Source organism: Astyanax mexicanus, chromosome 9 (genome assembly GCF_023375975.1).
Source record: "Astyanax mexicanus isolate ESR-SI-001 chromosome 9, AstMex3_surface, whole genome shotgun sequence".
NCBI classification, from domain to species: Eukaryota; Metazoa; Chordata; class Actinopteri; order Characiformes; family Acestrorhamphidae; genus Astyanax; species Astyanax mexicanus.
In genome coordinates, this window is record NC_064416.1 from 20,621,162 (window position 1) to 20,640,070 (window position 18,909).

General features: G+C 37.8%; 1 protein-coding gene across 1 annotated transcript in view; it reads right to left on the bottom strand.

The window, feature by feature from the left end:
- The window catches only part of btbd11b (BTB (POZ) domain containing 11b), a 93,551-nt gene that overhangs the window by 28,815 nt on the left and 45,827 nt on the right, over positions 1-18,909 (bottom strand). Inside the window, exon 2 of the mRNA XM_022679637.2 lies at positions 5,733-5,882. Coding sequence (XP_022535358.2) covers positions 5,733-5,882 — 150 coding nt within the window. The remainder of the gene's footprint in view (positions 1-5,732; positions 5,883-18,909) is intronic.

Genomic DNA, 18,909 nt, shown 5'->3' on the forward strand with positions numbered 1-18,909 from the left:
CAGGAGTTCCTTTAGTTATATTTGGTTCACTGGACCTTCAGGACACAGGAAAACTCCAACTTGAGTAAAGGGAAAGAGTTAAATTTGGTTCAGCTTGGGTGTTCAATATTTAAGCTTAATGCTTTGGACGTTCGTGGCTAATATGAGTCCAAAATGAATTTCGAGTTTCCCTTGGGAGAGAAGCTATGAGAACAGAGCAAAGTGACCTTGCAAGAGTCTGACAGTTTACAGAAAGAGCACCCCGGTTTTCATTTTCTGCTCAAATAACCAGTAGGACATCAGTACAGAGAGCAAACGAAAGGCTGTAGCTAAATGAAAAATGTATTTTTAAGTCTTCTAAGCTACTACTCACTTATTTAATGGTAGACATAGGTGAGTCACGATAAAAACATTTTTTGGAGAATATATTGTCCAAATTATATTAAAAATGATACCAAAATAAATAAAAAATAGTGGCCTATTTTTGTTAATAATATCATAAATAAATAAAAAACACCAATTAAATTGTCATTTACATTAAAGGCCTCTCCTTATTAAGTAAACACAATATGCAATTTTAAGGTCATTAAAAATGATTAAGGTCATGTGCATATAGAAATCGTACAATAAACTATCGAGACAGGCCTCTGCATACTTTACAAAACTATGTTGTAAATGTACCCTAAATAATCAGTTTTAGAATCATGTTGATTTTGTAATATTTTACAAAATCAACATGATTCTAAAACTGATTATTTAGGGTACAGTTACAACATAGTTTTGTAAAGTATGCAGAGAAACAAAAGGACTATAGTCTTAAAAAGAACTACAAACTGCTCCTGTATGGTCAGTGGGGCTGAAAATATTTTGCTCTTGTTTAGTGTCCTACAGATACTTAGCTGTCCCTCTAAACATAATTCACTTAATTCACACAATCGGGTGCTACGCAAATCTTAATGACCAGGAGCAGGTGTGTTCAATTAAATCAAATAGCTTTTAAAACAATATTAATTAAGCTTTAATTACACAACAGCAACTGATTGCATTTAATGAAGCAGCAGCTCATCTTCCTTTGCTATTCACAAAACCAAAAATGTCAGATTGCTCCAACATTCTTTAGCTTCTTTCTGTAAAGAAGTTCACAGTCTAATTCATTTACATGAATACTATCTCAAAAGGTATGATCTGGCATGGCCACACGTGCAACAAATTTTATTGGCCACTGTGCTTGGGGTGATTTTTTTCCAGAGTGTGGTGATTTAACAAATGTATGTGTTTTTCATTTGTGTAGTGATGCCTTGATAAGTAAATCACACTCCTACCAATGTTTTCTTGCACCATCTATTTGCATAATGGGTTTGTCTGTCCCCCTCACTTACCAGCATTGTTTAGTCTCTCCCCCATGCTAGCTTTGCCTATCTAGTTACTCAACATTTATTTTAAATTGTGCTTGATTGGCCTTTGTGTTGAAAGCTGTAAGAGAAAGTTATGACTTACTGCTGAATGCTGTAGTTAAAATATAGCTGTAAATACATTTTGTAAAGACTATGATGTTAACATGTTTTTAATTTGTCAGATACATAAGTTGAATTAATTTGGTGTGTTCAATATTATACAGTATAGTGTATATAGTATAGTGTATATAGGTGAATTTAGTGGTGTTTTTGTAGCACAGGGGTATTGTGTAGTTGCAAAAATATATTTTTACATTGAGAAAAGACGTGACAGATGTGAAACCACTGTCTATGATTAAATTAAGATCAATTAAAGCAACATAGTCCTGTCAAATACTGCTGAAATACTACTGGGAGCTTCACAAACACATCCATGTCCACTGAACATGTAACAGCTACATAATTAAACTCACTTCTCTTAAAATACACTCTGCCCTTTAAGTGTGTTCTGTGATGACTGTCCAAACAGACAGTGAGAGTTTCAGTGTGACAGACCCTGATCTGGCTGATACTGCGGCCTGCCCGCCGGACGTCTGCAGCGTGGAGGAGGGGTGATGTCCCCATACAGAGGTCAAAATGGCCTCAACTTCCCCCTCAGGGTTACTGAGGACAACACGCAGTACAGAGAGAGAGAGAAGGGGAGAGAGAGAGAGAGAGAGAGAGAGAGAGAGAGAGAGAGAGAGAGGCTATAAGACAGAATGTGTGGCAGAGAGAAAAAAAGAGAAAAGGAGAGAGTTTGAAGATAAAGGTAAAGTTGAAGGAAATGCTGTACTGAAGTCTCCATGGATACAGTCAGTATAAAAGTGGACTTGCTGGAGTGTTTTGGAGGAAGTGGGCAGCACAGTCTGCTTTTATCTCCTTCCACTAACAGGTCAGCTTCTTCCCACTGCAATAAATCTGTAAAATTAATACAAACACTACACAGGTCTTCGGGTCCTAAACTAATAAAGTTGCTAAAAAAGCGTATTTGAGCGATACCACAGGAGAATTACTCCTGGTTCTGTAAAGAAGCTTTTTTGGAGGAGATCTGTGAGTTTGGGGAACATTTAAATTTGTCTAGAATTTTTACATCAAGGGAAGGTTCTTTAAGCCTTTAACGCCTTAAAACCGTGGCTTATCTGGCCTATTATTTAATAACTGCAATAAATGATTCACTATAGATTGCAAATGGTTCATTATCTACTATAAATGGTTCAGTAGCTACAGTAAGTTATTTATTATCTTTTGTAAATGATTCAGTATCTTTTATAAATGATTTAGTAACAAGTCACAAGTTTGGAGACACCTTTCACTGTCTCCTTCAATTACTTTTTCCTTTAATTATTTTTTTACATTTTACATTTAATAGGAAAAACATTAAAGCTATAGATAAACACATGCCACATTTAGCTTTGAGGACAGATCTGCACACTCTTGGTATTTCGATCTCAGTGTCTTCATGAGGCAGAGTCACCTAGAATAGTTTTCTCAGCATCTTAAAGGAGTTATTGGAAGTGCTGACCCAAATCACCATCTCAGTTGGGTTTAGGTCAGAGGATTTTAGAGGCCAAACTCATTTTTTTGTTGTTTACTTTGTAATTCCATATGTGTCCCTTAATTGTTTTCATGTCTTTAATATTAATCTACAATGTTGAAAATAAATTAAATAGAGAAATAAAGAAAGACATTGAGCAAGACGATGTGTCCAAACTTTACACTGGCGCTGAATGTAACATTACCTGTTTTATGAAACCAAAAGTTCCAAACCTTCTACAGTAACACTCGAATAATAATTTACAGCACATTTACTGGAAGATTTTACCGCCAGGGCTGTCTGCTTATGAGTTCAATCTGTGAGCTAAGCTGAAGTCAATCTATATTATTATTACATATGATAGTGGTGTCCAGAGTAGAACAGATTAACTGCTACAGAACCGACTGAACTATACAGAAAGGTCACTGGCTTCTTCAGAGATGACTTCTTTCACGTTCCAAATCCAATTACAGATGAGTACTTCAAACATTAGCTTTAATCTTTTCCAGCGACTTCTATGAGAGGGAAAACAGCCATGTGTGATGTGAATCTCTAATGTTTCTAACTCTAATCTCAGCAGACTGTTGGACTTAAATGACCCCCCAGTAACTGCTGCTGCTGCTACTCAAGCTGTAACTAACAGTGGCCTTACAGTAACTCATAAAACACATAGAGGGAAGCAGTGCAGGGACTGGGAGGCTTATAATAAGGTCATGTGTTTAAATATGCAGAGGTGATGGGAGATGTGTGTGCATGTGTGTGAGTGTGTGTGAGAGATGGAACAAGGCATACACGATTTCATTGAGTAAACACACAGTTATTATGAGACTCTTGGCCTTATACTGTTGCACACATACATGCACAACACTAAAGCCCAACTGATATAACAGTAAGAAGAGTAGTTCACCCCATAATTTAGCAGATATTACCTAAATTGCTAAAACGCACTCAGTAGCACAAAAAAATATAATTTTTTTTTGTATTTTACACAAAAATTTCCTTTTCTTTCCTATTGGCCCCTGACATTATTCATTTGAAAAATGGGTGTGTCCCTCCACTCTAGCTCCACATTATTGTGTAGTCTACTCAGTTATATTTTATGTAATGGTTATATGCCCAGGCACAGTGGTGTAGGCCATAAGAACAAGTTGCTATTTTCTTTACCGTAAAGTGTGACTTAATGCAGTAACTTTGCAGCATCTCTGCTGTCAGTGTTTTACAGTATTTATTAGTAGGAACATCCCAATTTGGTTTTTATAACACCCAATTAGATCTGATTTATATAATGCTCAGAACTGGTCGTTATCATTAAAAACAGCACAGCCAGTATTTATGTAAGATGTGCTGCCAATTATCACTGAAGTAAGACCCCTTGTGTTTTAGTAAATAAATTATTTGATGTGCCATTTTGGACTGATTTCTTTAGTTTGGCCTTAAATTTTGTTCTATTCTGTATCTGATGATACAGTCTGTCTGACCTCCCCAAAGTTAAAAGAAATTTCTGCACCACTGCTATTATGGTAACAGAACAGAACACCATGCATTATCTAACACTGTTATTCAGCTGCTATATATTTTTTCTGTTTATTTGGCCATGTGCAGTACAAGTGGGAGAACAGCTTAAACTACCATCCCAGTATTTTGCTGTGTTCACTGTAATTCTTTTACTTTCCTAAATACTATCTTGGTGCAGAAATACATATGTGATGACAAAAAATGTAGTTTATTATCATAACTACATACTCCCCCACTGATTAAATTATTCTTCAGCTAAAAGGTTTTATGACACAAAACAGGTTTTACCTGTTAACACTTACCTGTTATCTTGCTGCAGAATAAAGTGATGTGCATACTATGTGCTATGACATTTTTTATTACTATGGCTAAAGTATTTTAATGAAAAACAACACACACACACACACACACACACACATCTTCAGAATCAATGATAAAGTAGTTATAATACTAATTGAAAATAGAATTGATACAGACACAGTGTATCTAAAAAGAGTCTCATTCTATATAAATGATGCATGCAGTGTTGGATACACTGTGTTTTTCCCTGTTCAAGTTTACTACAGTTTTAATCAAAGTAACACATTTTTCAGTTTTTCTAAATTAAAACACAGCAAAAGGTGCCATCAAAATCAAAGTTCAACAAAAGAGAGAAATTGGTCTGAATCCACTTAACGGTAGTCTGGTTCTTTTGCAGTGTGAAAACTGGGGATTCAAACTTTTGGATTAATTACAGAAAATGAAGGCAGGTAATTCTTACCCATTAAACAATGAAGAATGAAGAAAATGTCGATTTCCCTTTACGTGCACTCGCTTCAACCAGTACAGACACAATAGATTATGCTGGTGTAAACTACACTCAATTAACTGCAGTGTGAAACCAAGACTAACTCAACAAAATGTACATTATACATTGAAACAAACACTCAACCTTGGTTTAGGCTCTAATCCAGACTTCTTTGAGTGAAAACAGTTTCTTAAATTGACAAAACAAAAATGTATGAATTATGGGCTTTGTTATTAAGTAACTGCAGCATCAGTGAATCCACAAATGATTAGGGCAAATAAGTTCACAAAAAAAAAAACATATCAGGAACTTGTGGGCCTGAATATACAGCCTTGTTTTTGACCATATTCAAATATATTAAATTATATTATCATCTTCAGTTACAAAATTTTGATATCAGGTTCTACCAGACATATTCCCACACAGATTTCTGTAAACAGAACAGGAAGAGATGCTGTTTGAGGACAGAAGCGTGTTTACTTACTGAGCTCAGCGATGCTTCCCACACGCGTGGCCAGTAGACACTGCTCTATTGTGCGTAGCTCAGCTTGACTGTAGGCTTGACCATCACCTGCCTTCCCTGACCGCTGCTGCTCTCTGTGCAGGCTCAAACAGTCGGGCAGACCCAGGATTCCTGAGAGAGAGAGAGAGAGAGAGAGAGAGAGACAAAGAGAAAGAGATACAGAGAAAGAGATACAGAGAGAGCGAGAGAGAGAGAGAGTTAGATATACTGAGAAAAAGCTGACTTAATAGGAAAACACTTGGCATCAGGAGATGCTAATATGTTTCAGCTCCATTATTCCCTGAAGCCCAGCCAAGAGGGACTGCCCACTGCTGAAGTTGTAGAACGTCCAACATAGCACACTTTACACTTTCCCATGGCCTCCATACCACAAACCTGGCTGCAGGCAGCCTGCGCTCACTTTTCATTAGTCATACTACACACACTCGACGCCACTCCAAGTGAGTTCACAAGCTAGGAGTGTGTGATTTGTCAGAAACTGCTGATATGTAGTTACATATGTTTTGGTAATTATTTTATTAAGTATAGTTTTTGCTCTGCACTATTTTTTTGTGAATAACGGAAAGGAGCAGCATGCAAACATCTCAGACCTTTATTAGATTATTCAGGTTGTAACGTTTTTTTTAAGTATCTTCTAAAATCTGAATTGTTTTCAGCAGCTGCAACAGACTCCCACTCCATCCTCTTCTCTAAACTAACATGTGACTTGAGTAGCAGTGCATCCCATAAAGCTTCCTAGTAGCAGTTTCCTGGTGCTGATCTACTTACTAGAAATCCCCCTTATTACTTGCAGTGCTCCCAACACTAGAAGGGAGAAGACAAGCACAGGCCTCCTCCCATATATATGAAGATGATACATTAGATGCCAGTATCACAATAAGAGTAATTAGGCCAAAGAGTGCCATCTACCCACTCAGAAATGCAAGGCAAATTGTGGTCTCTCAGACTCCAACTGCTGATGCCAAAGTAGCATGATCCAAGATTCAAACATAAGATCCTCTGGTCATGTTACTCTGATAAGCTACTCACGCCCAAAACCAACACAAATGCTGACCAGAGTTGCCCATAAGCTAAAAATGCACATAATTTATTAGAAACATCTACTAGAATCAGACTGTGGGAGTGGTTAATTAGCAAGTTGTCGATCAGCTTGACTACAACTCCATGCAACTCCATGTAATGAACAGAAAGGTCTTGCAGACAGTCTGTCTTAGCCAAGGCTATCAGTCATTTCAGTCCTAAATGTAACAATTACAGTATAGCAGAATAAGGATAAAAAAAAATATTTCTGGGCGCAAATGAAAAATCTGCTCTTTTGTCATTTAAAGAAAAGGAGCAAGGCAAATTGTGCTCTCTCAGACTCCAACTGCTGATGCCAAAGTAGCATGATCTAAGATTCAAACATAAGATCCACTGGCCATTTTGACATGTTACTCTGATAAGCTACTCAGAGCCCAAAACCAACACAAATGCTGACCAGTGTTGCCCATAAGCTAAAAATGCACATCATGATTTATTAGAAACATCTACTAGAATCAGACTGTGGGAACATTTTCATCCCCCATCAACAACACAAAAATAACCCTCTGTAAACCAGTAAAAAGGACACCTTAAAATAGCAGCACACCATTTCTGGCACTCTCTTTGGTTAACTTCTTTTTTAATTTCACCGTACTTTTTTTAATTAAAGTGTTGATAAAAAAAACAGCAATGTACCTGTAAAATAGCTCCAATCTTTCTAAATGTCTTGCAATTAGACAAGCAAGCAGGTCTCTGATCCAAGACAGTGTAAGGTGAAAGACTTGGCTCTCTATCCACACTCTCTGACAAGGCCATCTGAAGTGCTATTATGTTTCTGAACACGCAGCAATTACTGTAAGGAACAACATGTTCCTGTCACTGACGATAAACACAGCACCTGCTGCTAATACAGTGCTCAGGTCAATGAGTTCACAACCTGATTGGTCAAAGAATTGACTTTAATGCAAGGTGAAAACCCTTGATTACACTATTATTATTCTAATAGAAACATTGTATAACCTAGAAGGAAACCTAGAATGAATCAGTTTTTTTTCCTAGTACCTGCCATGATCGACACAATACATGGCATTGTAAAAATTAGGGGTTGAGAAAACAGTGACAGTTTTATAGATTTGAGTATTGTGATGTTTTGTGTTGATCTAAATATTTATTTTACAAGGAAAGAGATATACATAAATCACTTTGCCTACAGTATCACAAGATAGAGTATTCAGGAAAGTATTTAGAGCTCTTTAATTTTTTTTTACTCTTTATTTTAATTCAGCCATTTGCTAAAATCAAAAAAGTTAATTTTATTTGTCTTTAATGTAACTCAGCACCCCATCTTTACAGAAAAGAAAAACAGAAATGTAGATTTTTTGCAATTTATTAAAAAAGAAAAACTGGTCATATGTATACAGACCCTTTGCTCAGTATTGAGTAGAAGCCCCCTTTTAAGCTAGTACACCCATGAGTCTTCTTGGGAATGATGCCAATATTTTTTCACACCTGGATTTGGGGATCCTCTACCATTCTTCCTTACAAAATTTAAAATTGGTCTGAATAATTTCTGTACCCACTGTATATCACAATACTGCAAGCGGTATGGTAAAATTGTGAAATACTGTATACTGAATCGTCCTAGTGCAAATAGCTTTATGCTTATCTTCTCCAAATATGTCTATTCTATTGGCAATAAATTTCTATGGGGACTAGACAAGCTTTTTGTGTGTGTGCATTTCCACATTTGCGTCAGCAATGGGTACAACTTAAAGCATCCAAATGTATTCATTAGAATGGATGTGAAGAAGCACTTTGATATATAGTGTATTTAACACAGATCATCATCATCACTTCAAAGGCTAGATGATTAACTTATTTTCACATTAGAGTTACTATTACTTCATGCATAGATGATGATGATGCTGGAAAATTGGATTCGCCCCATCTTTGTGTTCCTGTCACTCACCCCGCCGATGAGTGCGGCTGAAGCCAGCGGTGTGTTAAATTATGATGTGACAGAAAACGATGACTCCCTTCCTGCAGTCAACAGGGAGCCCTTTGTTTGAACTGCTTCATTTACAGCTGTGAGGTAAACACAATTTCAGGGAAGTCGGAGGCTGACATTGATTTACTCACTCCACTACATACCCCACCCCCCAACCCCACCTTCTCTCAATCACAGAGAATCCCAGGTCCTGCGTATGAAACCCTACTCTCATTACAGCTCCTATCAGACTGGATCATTTAAATCACAGAATAACTACGTACAGTACGTATCTGAAAGTCATAAAAGCCTCTTTTACAGTCAGCATGTTTTTGCTTGGTGAGGGAAAAACACATCCTTGAAAAATTCACCCCGGGTTGCCATGGCGACAGGGCAGGGGTGCAGGGGTGGGTGGGTTGCTTGCCTGCGGCAGGGGAGGGATATCAGGTGTTTAGAGATGCAGAACCACACCTCACTGCTCAATAGCCACGCTCTGCTGTACTCGCGTGTATGTACTCCACTGAGAGTGCATGCCAGGTCTGACGTGTTTATCCAAACAGGAGACACGGCTGGATTTCCTGCAGGACGAATTCTCTCAGAATACTGTAGGCCATACTGTAAACTCATTACCTGGTAACCCAACAAGTGATCAAATCCCCTACTCCACTTCTATTCCATTTAACCTGAAATTAACGTCTATTGACATTGGACATCCACCTGGTTGGAATAGGCCAAAAGAAATGTTCTAAATAGACTTGAACTACATCCTTCCTCAATGAGTTTGACTAAAGTTAAGAAGTTTTTTTTGCCATTATAATATACAAATTTTTTTTATATAAGAGATGATAGTCAAGGTCAATATGATATTGACTTGATTCAGTGCACAGGGTCAACCACACTATGATATCTGTGGAGTAGATAGGGTTAAAGTTAGAAGACCCAGGCACTGAACCTATACAACATTGACATCAATGACCCAGCACGCTGAGCTATCACTGTGTGTGTTTGAATGCACATCTGATTAATGCAGTTATCTGATTATTTAAGTAGTCACAGAAACAGTCTAAAAATATGATCAAAAGAGCTGGATTTTAGCAGAGTAATGGTATGTCTCAGTCCAGCACATCTAACCACACTAACATTAGCTAACTACTAATTAGACCACATTGGCCTTTTAAGATTTACTGGAAAATCTGGAAAGAACTTTGTACAGAGTGTCTGTTAATGTAATAAACCGCACAATAACACCACAAGATCAATAACACAATAACAGTACGGTTAACTAGCAAGTTGTCTATCAGCTTGACTACAACTCCATGCTACTTCATGTAAGGAACAGAAAGGTCTTGCAGACAGTCTGTCTGTAACTCCACCCACTTATAATATAGCAGAATAAGGTTTTAAATTTTTATTTCTGGGCACAAATTAAAAATAGGCAGTTTTGTCAATGAAACATCTAGGGATGGGAAAAGCTACACATCATACTGCAAGCAGCCAGCAAAGGCGATAGATCTGTGGTGACTTCACGATTGAGAAAAGTTATGCCGTCCATGTTTTCTACAGTCACTGGTGTAAACAATTAAAGTTCAATGATAGAAAAGTTTGTAAATCCTCAAACGTAAATCTAATTGAACCTCCCTTCCTGACAGTAATCTTCCCATATGCTTTCTCAAACAGTTAAATGGTCCTGCACTGTAGTTTGGGGGTAAATTAGCCTGTTCTCCATTTCAGTTTTGGGATGTCTTGCTTGAACGGACTGTTTCCACACACCGCAGCAATTCAGTGCTGTTAAGGTTAGGACACTGACCAAAAATCTACTTTATTGATGATTCATTTTTTGGATGTGTTTCGGATCCTCAATAAAATACATCAAAAGTTCTTGTGTGTTTAATATCACTGCCATGGGCTGACTTACTGCTGTACAAACATAACAGTGTGTACCTTTTCTTATTACCTCATCCATCTACAGAACAGTGTTCCAGTAGTAATGTGGATGAGGTTAGCAAACAAGATGGCTATATGGCACTTCTTTCTCAAGCCTACATTTTTTTCAGAGTATTATTTTTCGTCTCTTGTATCCTCTATAAACATCATGAGCAGTGCTTTTGTTATCAACCATCCTGTGATTCTGTATGTAGACGTGTATTTGAAGTTTTTACACTGTGTCCTTGCACTGATCTTTATAGGTCAATCTTTATAGGTCCTACAAAGCGTTGTGTTACTTAATTTTTTTCTGCAGAAAGAATGTCAAAATCATGACTTTAAAACAATAGATGATGTGTCACACCTTAAAAGCCTGGTGCATGATGTGGGGAGCAATTTCGTACAATGCTAGATCACATTGGTCTTACAGTCGTTTTGACAACCCATCGCAGGGTCCTGCAATCAGTGTCCCTACCTTTTGTAATTGCACACTCTGTAAAGAGTAAAGGGAAGACCAGGGCAGAAAACATTTAGCTTGCCTCAATCCTCCACCCAGGACTCCAAAGCCTTAAAAAATGTGAACATCTCAGAGCGATCCCAACAGTCCTACATGACAAACGAGGGTGCTAGGCTCCAGTTCAGCCAGCCTGAAACACTTAAAGCAGCGGGTGGTAGAGGCTGGCATTTCGTGCACACTTTCACCACTCCAATTTCTTTTTACTTCTGAGGTAAACGAGTGAAATTACAGCAGGCTGTAAAGACTGCACATGCACACACACCTTTAATGTGCGGTGCGTGTAAAACGCCCAGCATGACTGCCTGCCTCTGATCTCTCCTCTACTGAAGGCGTGAGCGAGTAAGAGTAACGGGGAGAGTGCGTCTGGTAAGATCTTTCTGCAAAGCGACGAAGATCATCTATATATTTATTTTTTCTCTCTTTCTTCTGACTTTTAGCCCACTCCCTGTCAACTGTGAGAAGCAAATTTGTTTACCAGTGAAGAAGTGATAGAAAACTGAAAAGCAGCTTTTGGTCAAGCAGGTTTTGTGATTTTGGCTCAATTGGCTAAAGTGAATTTATTTCCCATATTCTACCTTCATCTGAGCCTCCTGTCATGTGCCAGTCTTCAGCTAATCATGGACATTCCCCAGTGACTCGGGTATCTTGATTTTAGAATTGCTCACTCCTGTCAGTAATATAGTAATAGTTTGGCTGTATATATAACTGTTTGTTTGCATTTGTACTTTGTAAAGTATTGCCAATTTATCCACTGCGTACTGAGTATTATCTTTCCTGCTTCACAGTTTTTTTATTCATGATGTTTTCCCTTTTTGTGCTTGCCTTTTTTTGGATTGTTGTATGGTTTGGCTACTTTTCTGACTTTTTAACCCTGCTTGCCTTTTGAGTTAGCCTGTCTGTTTTGGTAACCCCATTTTTGTTACTTAGTGTAATGCTACCACTGTTTTTCTTTGTATCTTTATCTAATGCGGATTATACTGATTGATTTATATGTTTTTATAAATATACAATAGCACATACACGCTTTCCTTGAGGGATGCCAAAGTAGAACAGCTTTTGGTTTCATAAAGATATACTTTTACTACAGAGATATGTGTAAAGAAGCTTAAAATTTGCAAAAAAAACAATTAAATCAAATTCAAATGAAAGTTCTTCAAACCTGTGAAAAGTTCACACTAGCACATCTCTCTTACAAACATTGTTCTTTCTGGAACCAAAAATGCTACTTCTATATCATTGCTCTTTTTTCAAACCATTTGCTATTTAGAACACATTTATTTTTAAGTAAATAGGCTCAGTGCCAGACAATGATTACAATACAGTAAACACACAGAACAAAACATTTAAGACAGATGTCTTGAATGTATAGAATGAGGGTTTCACAGAGTTCAGAGCAGATGGAGATGGAGCAGATCTATCTGTAATTATGTGTTAAGTTTAATAGCAGCATAGCAAAGTGACAGACACACCATTACAGACATCAGCATAATAATATATTAGTCAAGTGGTCTAATGAACAGTTGGATGTTAGATGTTGACAGTTCAGAGAAAAAGACTGTCATGCAATCAAGTAAAACTGTAACTAAAAGCTAAAAGTTTAAACTGTGTTTTTATAAAATGGGGTGTGGGTGAGTTTATATGTGCACCCTAAAATAAGGGTTATATAGGTCAGTGTTTATTGATATCTGGACTTGGAGGACAACCTGGCCCTGCATTTATTATAATCAGCATTAGCGTTAGTATTTATTAGGATGCAATTTTTAATATTCAGGTTAAAAAATATATTTTCAAAACTTTGTTTTTGTGAATATTTTCATCCATACAAAGATGTTTAAATATGTAGGAGTATGCTGGCTCTGTTAGAGATAATGATATCTTATGAAGAGAGACATCAACACACTACAAAGAAGAAAGCAAAACACAAAAACAAAAATGGGAGACTTTACACTAAGGGCCTCATAACATGTTTTTTCTGTGGAAATAGAATGTCACAATAGTAGGAAATTTTAGAAGAGGCTCAACAAGTCCAAAATCCAAGATGGCTGCAACACATTAACATTAGAAAAAGCACTAGTATTTTACAGTTTACAGTGTCTTATTATATCAGTCCTACACACAGTACTGTAATTCTTTCTGTGAACATGTTTTCATGTTTTTAACTGATCATGCTAACAATGATAACCAGGGAACACATAGTTTGGCTGGATTTGACTGAATAAGTATTTTCAGTGTTTTTTTTTTGTCTAAATGTTTAACTGGAATGCCACTTACTAAGACATAACAGTGTGACATAATTTTAGCTCCAACATCGAAATTCTGAGGTAAATTATTCTGTCTTGATTTAAACACACTTGATGGATAATTTTTGATCCAGGATATATAAAGAACCACATACAAGTGGCTTTCGATTAACCAGACAAAAGAACCAATCATGCATTCTAATGGGTCTGTAAGCTGTCATGATCCTAAATAGATCCTAAACATGTGCCTTTCCAAGAGAAGCATTTTATAAGGGTGTCAGTGTGGGTGGATAGGGGCACCAGGTTGAGAAGTGGTCTCCACATGGTTTCCATGTTTACAACCAGAGACAAGGTGAATAAGAAAGTGGTTGTTTATGGGTGGATGTGGTTGTTTATGGGTGGATGCATAATGGATTTACATAATGAGGGCAACATCAGCTTCCATTACCTGGACATATTCAACACTTCGCATGCAAGTGCTAAAAGTCTAGGATAAACATTTGAATAATACATGAATAAATAAATCACGTTGATGCAGCCTCGTGTTCAGTTACTATGAGCTTACATTGCTGAGGAGTAGATGAAAAAGCCTCCAAATTATTTGCTGTGAATTTTGGGGATTTGAAGACCACTCTGATGAGAAGGTGTAAGAGTATTTTTAGTGTAGCTTTACATTAACTGAAAAATAAATAAAAAAATGTATAAAAATTGCTTACACTGAACAATTCATTATAATTGTGTTCATTAAAGAAATACATTTAAGTAAGAAACACTAAAAAATCAACTACATCCAAACCTGCCAGACCACTGTAGTAGATTTGTTTTTAAAATGAATATATTAAATATATTACATGTTGCAGGGATGCTCATCCCAGAACACCGATAGCATTAATTAGAACATTTTGTCCCCTACTCACTCAGGAATATTACTGCTTTCAATCTAAAAGAAAAAAATCATGTAAAGCACTGCTGCCTAAATAATGAAATCAAGCTAATGCTAACGCAGCATCTATCACTGACTGATGTCCCTACAGCTCCTCATTTAAGTGTGCTGACTGTACCAGCGCCGCCATAGTGCATTAAGCCTGTTCCATCTCCAGCTTTCTCCCAGCACACACTGGCTCTGGGCACTTATTCGGAGGAGGTCCAGAGTGCTCCTTCTACTGAATAAACAGGTCTTCAGAAGTGAGCAGTCTCTTGGCGTGTGTTGTCAGAAAGAGACAGAGAACAAGAGAAGAAGAAAGCTTCCAGCAGAAGTCCCTGCAGCTGAAGGAGAGATGATCGGAAAAGTACAACGTAAAGCTCCAGAGCATGCGCGCCCCATTTTCCCAGGCAAAGGCCTGCAGGTCAGGGAGAGATTCATACAGAAAGACGTTCTCACACAAAAGATCTGCGAGGCTCCGCTCTGCTCGGCTCTGCCAGGGCCAGTGGTGTGGTGCCCATATTACAAGCAAGTGTGTTTATTTTAACAGCGATAAGCAATAATAAAGGGCTGGAGTTTGCTTTTTAAATAAACCTCTCGGTCAACCTCAAATACGCCATGAAACTGTAGAGGATGTGTGTGAGATAATCACTGACCTTATCAAAACATTAGCTAAAACCCCAGCACAGAGGGTCCAGACCTCTTCCAGAGCGTATTCACAGAGAACGCCACTACAAGGCAACCACATGATGGCACAGTTCATTTAATATAGTCTACACAAAGACATGGGGCAACAATCACATGCATAAACACATCCAAGACACAGCCAGTCAGTCAGAGACTTTGGGTGGATTGTGTGTTTGCACGCAGTCCTGTGCCTCACAACAATGTAAAAGAAAGTAAAGAGACTGGCAATATTCTGAATAGCATGCGTGCCAAGGCCTGAGGGGCTGGTTTTGGCAATAGAGCAACAGGACGGATGTGTCACCAGAGCCTACAGCTGCAAATCTGTTGGCTTTGACATCACCCTTTAAAAACATGATTTACATGATACCCCGGGGGGTTGACTGTACCTGGCTGTTCAGATTAGAGCTTTAATCTTTGCCTGACTTTGTGCTCAAAACTGAACACAGCCACAAACTGAAAAAGGTTCCTAAAAAGTTTGTAAACGGTTCTTGTTTTGGATGTTCATCTGTGAGGAAATACTTTAGGTGGTGATTTTAGCATTACAGTATGCGAGGGTTCTTCACATTTAACAACTCTCTGTCTTAACATAATTAATACGTATGTATAATAAGAAACATCCAATAACAGGGGTATAAAGGTGGTTCTTTAATGGTACCACCACAAATAACTCTTTCCGAAGAAGATAATTTAGTCTAAACCTGATTTAAACCAAACTCCAAAAAATTGGGACAGATTTCCACATTATATTACTGTAGAAAAACATTTTGTACAATACATTTTATATATTTTATAATATTTATATTATAAATTATTTTCTAATATTTATATTATAATTATATTTATATATATTACTGTATTTTCCCTGACATTTAATTACACTGCATAATTGAATTACACAATTACATTAGGAAATTATCATACAATACAGAAATGACCTCAATCATGTCTGCAGCCCTCCTATAAAATGTGCATTGAGTGCATTGAAAAAATATAAAAGGGATACACTAATTATCTGTTATTTAACAGCTTTTAGATGGCAATTTAATAAACAGAGCTCTGGCATGCTCAAGTCATTTGTGTTGTTTGCAATTCAAGCAAAGTGCCAAAAAACTACAGCACGCCAGATTTAAGGGTAAAAAAATAAATAAAGCACGTCATTAAAAATTCTTTTTTTCAGTGGACCTTTGTTGAAAACTGCTGAAAGTGTAGATGACTATGGTACATCTGTGGTAAAGGCAGGAATAAATGTAATAAGGTGGTTTAGTAGAAACCTGAATGTGAAATCTGAACCTGCCTTGAGCTCGAGAAACACTCGAGAAATGATGTCGGAACCTGATGTGAATCATAGGGTCCCATTTCAAGCTCTAGTTCAACTTGATACTGCGGCATGTTAAAGAGGAGCTACTAGGCAAGACAGGAGTTTTTCCCAGTATTCCCAGGCCTGGATCAGCCACTGACCTCGCTGCGGTTCACACTCTGTATTTAAATCTATTTTGAAAGGAAGTGAAGCCAAGCCCATTCCACACAGACATTCGCTCGTTCTCTCGTGGAAAAACACCTCTCAGGCTTTCTCACCGAGCTCCGCGTCCCCACGCTGGGCACTGTGCGACCTCGCATCGTTTGTAATTTCATCTGCAGCATGGAGATCTACCACCCACAGCAACCTCCTGCACTCACGGCGATGGGCTCGATCAGCTGCTTCGCCAGCGTTACGCTCAGCTAAACCCACACACCAGAAGAATAATCGCTAATATGTCTTGGCAGCAGAAGCTGGTATTTTAGTGACACTTGTGGGACTTGAGCAATAGCTGAACTATAGTGGTGGTCTTTTCCTACGCCACATTTTGTAACGCCCTTCAGTTTTCAGCACGTTCGCCAAAATCAGTTCAGTCCTGGAGCATGTAGCTCTCACTATAGCGTCGAACCCTGGTGGGTGTGTTTTTCTAATGGGTTAAATCGCACATGTTTGCAGAGCCAACCATCTCTAGAAACTGCTATCACACACTGCGCCCACAGCAGATGGAGACCATATGTACAGCAATGAGGCTCAGGAAGCCTGGGCTAGGGAGAGAAGAAGACAGAGGGGGAGAGAGTACGAGGGGGTTCAGCCGTCTCTAGATCTACTCTATGATTGACTCCAATGAATCCCAGAAAATGGCCAACCACAGCCGTTTACTGGCTTTAGGCAACAGGATTTGCTGCGAGCCGCTTGGTGATCACAAGCCTGGACATGTCTAGAAGCTTGCTGTTGATGGTGCTCCACAAGTCTGCATGAATTAAGTCCTGAACACTGGTGAGAAACAGGCAGCTCAGAAGCCTCAACATTCCCACAAGTCTAATAGAAACAAACACACACCCTGACAAGCCGGACTCTGAGTGCTCAGGATGTACACACTGCACTCAGCAATGCCCAAACCAAACACTGAATTAATGGTGAAGTAGAGAAAGCAGAAACACTGCAAAGCACTCAAGAGAACTCAAATAAAGGTTTATTCTCTTTTAGTAGAAAACATACAGTTGCAAAAAAACCTAAGTGAACCCTTTTTAATAGGGATGCACTGTAAATCTGGCAACCAAAAAAATGTCCGCAGAAAACTGAAAAAAAATCAGCCAAATAAGGAGAAATAATTTATACAGAATAATGACATATATATTGCAATTATCAAGTCGCAGTGTTTACTATAACATTAAGATTTTTAAGAAGCAACACAGCAGGATTTATATTAAATACATTAAACACATATAAGACCAAGGTGACGAGGCGCGCACAACGCAAGAGGCTCAGCATATCTCTAGTAAACAAACATAGTCTTATGCATTGGTGCTAAATATTGCATTGTGTCTCATCTGTTCACAGAATATTTTTTCGCAGAAGCATAAGGCAGTCTGCTCTGCTTTTCTCCTTTCTCAGCAGCCTGAATTCCAACAGGTTGCTCGTTGAGGATGAACAGCTAATGAAATGATTAACCTTTATGTTTCAGGATAACCATACATTTTCAGTTTTCCTTCGAAATGTCTCTTGAGAGGGCCAGAGTGCAAGCATTATCATCTCAAAGGCAGGATAATCCATGGCTTATTATTTTCTGGTCAGAAAGCCCACTGGACTGACTACTCAAGTGCTAAGCTGGAGAGCTTTTCCATTATTGATAAAGCCTCACACAACCAAGGCTGACTCACCACAAAATAAACAGCTGCAGTAACGAGGGAATAGATAGTAAGGTTGTGAATGAAATACTAAAATTTATTTGAGGAAACAACCTGCATAGTATTTAATAAAAATATGGTACACCAACACAATTAAACGTAAGAAAATGTTTTACGAAATTCTATTAATGTACAGTTGAAAAAAAATCTAAGCAAAACCTTCGGAATTACCTAGATTAATGCATTGTTTAGTGATAAAATGTTGAGTGAATGTGTTCTAATTCATAATTACAGGCAAGAATAGTATAATTAATCTAATAACACAAACAGTAGGCTGTGGATGTCTTTGATTGAGCATGCTGAGTACTCTCAAAGTTAAATAATCTATAAATCACCCTTTAGCAACTCAAATAGATGTTTCCTGATATGATCATTATCAGGAATAAACTAATAATATAAATAAACTAATAATGCCCAAGCAGCTTTACTGTTTATGTTTTAGTATGTTGAGTGATTGTTATAGGATGTCTACTCCTAGGATTTTCTCTATTTGTAGATAAATTGTTTACCTGTGAATTGATGGTACACCAAGATCCCTAGAAATGCGTTTGTAGATTTTTCCTGCTTCATGCATCTATATAACTCATCTTTTAAGGTCATTTAAAAGTTGCTTACATTAAACATTCATTTACACTACT